The sequence below is a fragment of the Etheostoma spectabile genome, chromosome 17 (assembly GCF_008692095.1).
Source record: "Etheostoma spectabile isolate EspeVRDwgs_2016 chromosome 17, UIUC_Espe_1.0, whole genome shotgun sequence".
In the NCBI taxonomy this organism is placed as follows: domain Eukaryota; kingdom Metazoa; phylum Chordata; class Actinopteri; order Perciformes; family Percidae; genus Etheostoma; species Etheostoma spectabile.
Genome location: NC_045749.1, coordinates 7,199,755 through 7,205,392, shown reverse-complemented (window position 1 = coordinate 7,205,392; position 5,638 = coordinate 7,199,755). Strand labels below are relative to the sequence as shown.

Genomic DNA, 5,638 nt, shown 5'->3' with positions numbered 1-5,638 from the left:
AAAAAGAGAGCAAAAAATGTAAAACCTCTGCCTTCTTTATCAGTTTTATCACCAAAAGAGTAGTCTCGCATTGCCAGACCTTCCTCCATAGTGCTGCTGCGGAGGGTCTGGCATTCCAGGATGGGAGTAAAAGCTGCTCTCGTTAATTGGCATGGCTTTAAATCAATCACAATCATCATAGGTAGTGCTAAGCGCCGAATGGAGCCATGGTGCCTCTGGAAAATAGCCTCGGGAAGGAACTTGTTTTAGTGGAACACGTGTACGTTTAAAAGTAGTTTTAGTCGTGCAACGGAAAACTCAGATTGGACAGGTAGTCTAGCTAGCTGTCTGGATTTACCCAGCAGAGATCTGAGGAGCAGTTAACCAGAGTCTTCAAAAGTTGATCAGAGTTTAAAATTCCAACACAATAAAGTAAAAGATAACGGGCCTAAAAGGAGGACATGCGGCGGGATTTCCGGCAAAAACGGAGCAATCCCGGAAGTGGAAAGTCCTGGTTTTATACTACCAAAATAGTGAACACACTGTTTATGTTGGCAATATTAACAATATCATTAATCAACTGTCCATGAAATGTCAGAAAATAGAAAAACTGCTCGTTATAAATTTCCCACAGCTGAGGTTGACATCGTCAAATGTCTTGTTTTGTACGACCAGCAGCCCAAAATCCGAGGACGTAAAGTTTACGATCATGTAAGGCAAAGAAGAGCATCAAATCCTCACATCTGAGAACAGGTACAGGGAATCAACAACCCTTTAGGGTTTATTATTATGGTCTAGTCGGACACTGACAGATTAAAAGTAGATGAATCAATACCGTTGCACACCTGTTTTTGTCGTTTCCAGCAGCAGCCCTCTGAGTCGATCAATCTCCTGATGTGAGCTGGAAGCTTCTTCTTCATATTTTGCGATGGTTTGTTCAAAAACCTGAAATATTTCCTCGACAGCAGCTTTCATTCGCTCATTTACAAAAGCCCGGAGCAGCAGCGGAGTAGACATTTTAAAGATAACTGTTTTCTATGAACGTCAATGACTCCAAAAAGTGGGTTTGCACAGAGTCGATTTCCTGTGGTTATTAGCTTACAGCTACGGAAGTAACAATGAAAAAAAGACCCTCCCCAATGTGAGTCGACAGCCGATTTGACTCGCGCATGCGTCACTTTGCGACAAGTAGCCTACAAGATGCTAACGAGAGACTTCTGTAATGTCAATACAGTAAAAATTGACCTACTTAACGAAGTTCGTTCACTGCTGGCTGCAAGTTAGCACCAAACACAACAAAGGTTGTCACTTGAATGGCGTTTTGAGCTAACGTTAGCAATCAAACAGCCACAGATAGCTAAAACGTTCTTGAAATGATTTCCATCTTCTGTTATTGTTTGTAATCAGAAAAGTTTATTATTTCATGGATTTCACAAATTTCATTATGACAAGTTATGACGTAAACCCTTTAAATCTGAGCATGCGCGACTCACATCTGCACTCGACCAGATCCGGTCAGACACTCTCATGGTATGATACGTTATGCCGTAAACCGTTTACATCTGAGCATGCGCGACTCAAATTTGCACTCGACTTACATCCATAGACAGTTAAAGGAGGCTCACATCGGGGAGTGACAAAGACCGCAGAACAAAGAGTGTTGAGGTTGACGCATGTCAGGTAACTGCTACCCCCTGCAGGACAACAGTAGCATAACCTCCAATTAAACAATGGGGGAAGTATCTGAGTTCATTTACTCAAGTGATTAAGTGCAATTATGAGGTGCTTATACTTTAGTTGAGTATTTCCAATGCATGCTATATTCTTCCGCTACACTATATTTCCAGTGGTAGCCTACTGTTCTTACTAAATCAGAGATAACTGTTGTACTCTTTACTCCACTATATTTGTCTGACAGCTTGAGTTACTTTACAATTCATCGTACCCTTCCTGTCCAGTGAAAGCATGTATCTGCACATTTGGTGATTTTAAATTTGAAGTTTGTGAGGAACTGAATGAGGACGTGTTCCTTTGTGGGTTAAAAAAAAAATCTTGTTAGATTCAAACGTATGATGATCTTCAAATCAAATCACCTTTATTTGCCATACACAATTATTTAGTCATGTTGTAGTAGTAGTGAAATGTAGTGAAATTATGTTCTGCCTATAGCTCCAGAAAACAACTAACACATTGAATGGAATATGTTCTTCTATTTCATGCCCTAATTATATTAATTAATAATTAAGTTTTATGATACATTGCTGTATAGATTATCCAACAGTATATGGAGGAGTTACAATAAGCATAGCCTTAAACAACTATGCAAAATAATTAGTGCAGCAGCAGTAATATTAATCCAGAAACACCAGATGATAGTAAAACACTGACAGGGAACATTTTACTGCACAATGACTACTTTTCATTTTCATACTTTACATTTTGCTGATAATGTTCTCACAGTGTGGTATTGAATAGAATAGAATGCCTTTATTGTCATTATACACAAGTACACGGTACTTGTGCAACGAGATTAAAGCAATCCCTTTGCAGTGTTGACACAAAAAAATATAAGAATATAACAGTATAAAATATAACAGTATAAAATATCAAAAATATAAAGTCAAAGATATAAAGTGTAGTGACTGTCTAGTGTAGTGACAAAAAAATATAAGAATATAACAGTATGCTTTTACTTAAGTAAAGGCTCTGAATACTTCTTCCACTACTGTAAATTAAAAAAGGTGAAATACTATACTTTTTATTCCTCTAAATGTATTGAACAGCTAGTTACTTTGCTTTTGCCCACTGACCATAGACCATGTAAATATTAATATTAACAGTCTATGCAACTGACGGAGAAACAAACTGAGGAAACAGTGAAGTGATTTACAAGACATGGAGGGAGCAAAAAAAAGCAGATGCAGATGAAGCAGATGAAAACATGAATTCTCTATGATTACGTTATCTTTGACTATTCTGTGTGAACCAGATGAGAGAATCCCAATTTAGGGACCTATGGGTGCAGATGGCTTATGCAATCTGGCTGTAAAACAGTGCACTCTGGCCGGTTGCACAGATACATCCACTCAAGTCAGTGTTGCTTATTGTTGTAAAGTGAAGAATTTGCTGGGATACCTGGACCTCGACTCACAGCACTCCTCGGTGTGGACTGTATTTGTCTGACTATTTTTTATAAAACAAGGTTCATGTGAAAAAACCTGAATGGTTTGTTTGTTAATAAAAGGCATTTTTTAAGAGGAGTCTGAGTCGTGACCTGTGCCCACTGCTCCTCCTGCTCTCTCTGCTCTCTCTTGTTCAACCATTTGACCATCTGTCCCACGCTGCAGCTCAAAGGAGAGGAGAGGACAGTCGTGATGTGAGCTGTGCCTGGCGCTGTGCATCTCCATCTGCAGCTGGTGCAAACAGACACACACAAGAACTACAAGTCAGCAAAGAAGAAAAGTTTGAGGATGACTGAGAATGAAGAGATTGTCAGCCTTCAATCGTACATGCTATCGTTCAAACATTTTGTGATCAACACTTTTTAACTCTGTTTAGAGCGAATAAGTCAGTTCAATTATTTTATGTTACCTCTCAATGTGGAGCCATCATTATGGATTAAACTTGCTCAAATCACAGGACCAAATGGACATAAAGCTCAATTACACATGCACGCCTGCATGCATTTCTTATTACCCCCAGAAGGAGCCAAATAATTCAAGATACAACCCATCTGAGTCTTTGAAGGAGGGTCGGGCAAAAGGGAGACTAGAGCTTCTGTAAGTGAAGTTGTGATATTTTGATTTAGCCTACTGAGTAAAAACAGAGCATAAGACAGCGTAATTAAATATAATATTAATACGATGGTATTAATATCATTTTTGGTCTACTATATGGACAATACTATGTAATCTACAGTGTTTTATGTTATGACATGCAGTTGTTTGAAAATGTCGCCTGTGTCAACCTCCAATACACTTTTTTTTAAATGTTTTCATTGTTTCATTGTTCATTTGTTGGTGTTTGGTGTGTACTTTGTGGAGGCTAATGGGGAACACAATTAAGAACAAACAATTCTAATGCCCTTTCTGAATACAAAGTACCATATTAGAGATTTTTGCATCCTTTTGATAATCGTAAATTAATGTCTTTTTGGGGAAAGAAAATTAAAATGAAAGTTGTGGAGTTTATGAAAGGCAAGGCAAGGCAAGGCAGCTTTATTTGTAGAGCACATTTCAGCAACAGGGCAATTCAAAGTGCTTTACATAAAATCAGTTAAACAGATAAAACACAAGTACAAACAGTTAAAAATCATATAAAACATGAATAGACAGTTACACATAAACACAAGAATAAAAGTTACAGTGCAGCATAAATAATTTAAAGAAATGAGCAGTCATTAAGAAAGGCAGCATCAAAAAGAAAGGTCTTCAGCCTTGATTTAAAGAACTGAGAGTAGCAGGGATCTGCAGGTTTCTGGGAGTTTATTCCAGATATGGGAGCATAGAAACTGAAAGCTGCTTCACCCTGTTAGTTCTGACTCTGGGGACAGAAAGCAGACCTGTCCCAGATGACCTGAGAGGTCTGGGGGGGGTCATAGTGTAGTAGCAGATCAGAAATGTATTTTGGACCTAAACCGTTAAGGGATTATAAACTAGCAAGAGTACTTTGAAATCAATTCTTTGAGACACAGGAAGCCAGTGTAAAGACTCAGAACTGGAGTGATGTGATCCAGTCTCTTGGTCTTAGTGAGGACTCGAGCAGCAGCGTTCTGAATCAGCTGCAGCTGTCTGATGATTTTTTAGGGGACCTGTAAGACCCCGTTACAGTAGTCAAGTCTACTGAAGATGGACCAGTTTTTCCAAGTCCTGTTGACACATGAGTCCTTTAACCCTTGAATATTTCTTAAGGTGATAAAAGTTGACTTTGTAATTGTCTTAATGTGGCTGTAAAGTTCAGGTCTGAGTCCATGACTACACCCGATTTCTGGCTTGTCTGTTGTTTAACATTGTTGTTTGAAGTGAGGCAGACTTTTAATCGTTCCTCTCTTGCTCCAAAAACAACCACCTCAGTTTTACTTCATTAATTTCAGAAAGTCTGGCACATCCGCCGTTAATTTGTTCGATGCACTTAGTCAGTTTTTGTACTGGACTATAGTCCCCTGGCGATAAGGTTATGTACATTTGTGTGTTGTCCGCTATATATAGAGACTATAAAGAAACTAAAACTGCCAAAGCTATTACTGGTACTTCCTCACTAATGGATCAAATTTCCCATAGGAAGGTTAGGTTTAAGAATTGAACTCTAGTTTTGTGAAGTCTTTTGGTCATCACAGCTACATGCATAGTGGATAGCAATGCTTGCAACTATGTGCAGAAATAGGAAACAAAACAAACTCTGAAAGAAAAATGCACAAATGCACAAAGAGAAAGGAAATTTTAAAATGAATGCAATCAAAAACTAAATATTGGAACAGGTAGGCTAAACTACTTCATTACACATTTGGGCAGTGAACACACCTCCAGAGAAATGGGAGTGTCTTATTTATGGCAGAGACTGAATATACAGTCTATGCAGAAACAATGAAGAAGATTCAGGTGCTGTCGGATTACAGAAACCTATGTCAGATAAATCCATACAAATTACAATAATAAAGGGG

The 5,638-nt window shown here is 38.4% G+C and overlaps 1 protein-coding gene and 1 long non-coding RNA gene across 2 annotated transcripts in view; one reads left to right on the top strand and one right to left on the bottom strand.

Moving 5' to 3' along the window:
- The window catches only part of LOC116705104 (zinc finger protein 836), a 2,346-nt gene extending 1,242 nt beyond the window's left edge, over positions 1-1,104 (bottom strand). Inside the window, exon 1 of the mRNA XM_032540984.1 lies at positions 825-1,104. Within this exon, the coding sequence (XP_032396875.1) occupies positions 825-996 (172 nt within the window). The 5' untranslated portion in view covers positions 997-1,104. The remainder of the gene's footprint in view (positions 1-824) is intronic.
- The window catches only part of LOC116705121 (uncharacterized), a 19,545-nt gene extending 17,124 nt beyond the window's left edge, over positions 1-2,421 (top strand). Inside the window, exon 4 of the long non-coding RNA XR_004335856.1 lies at positions 2,320-2,421. This is a non-coding gene — a long non-coding RNA (uncharacterized LOC116705121). The remainder of the gene's footprint in view (positions 1-2,319) is intronic.
- Positions 2,422-5,638: the final 3,217 nt, after the last annotated feature.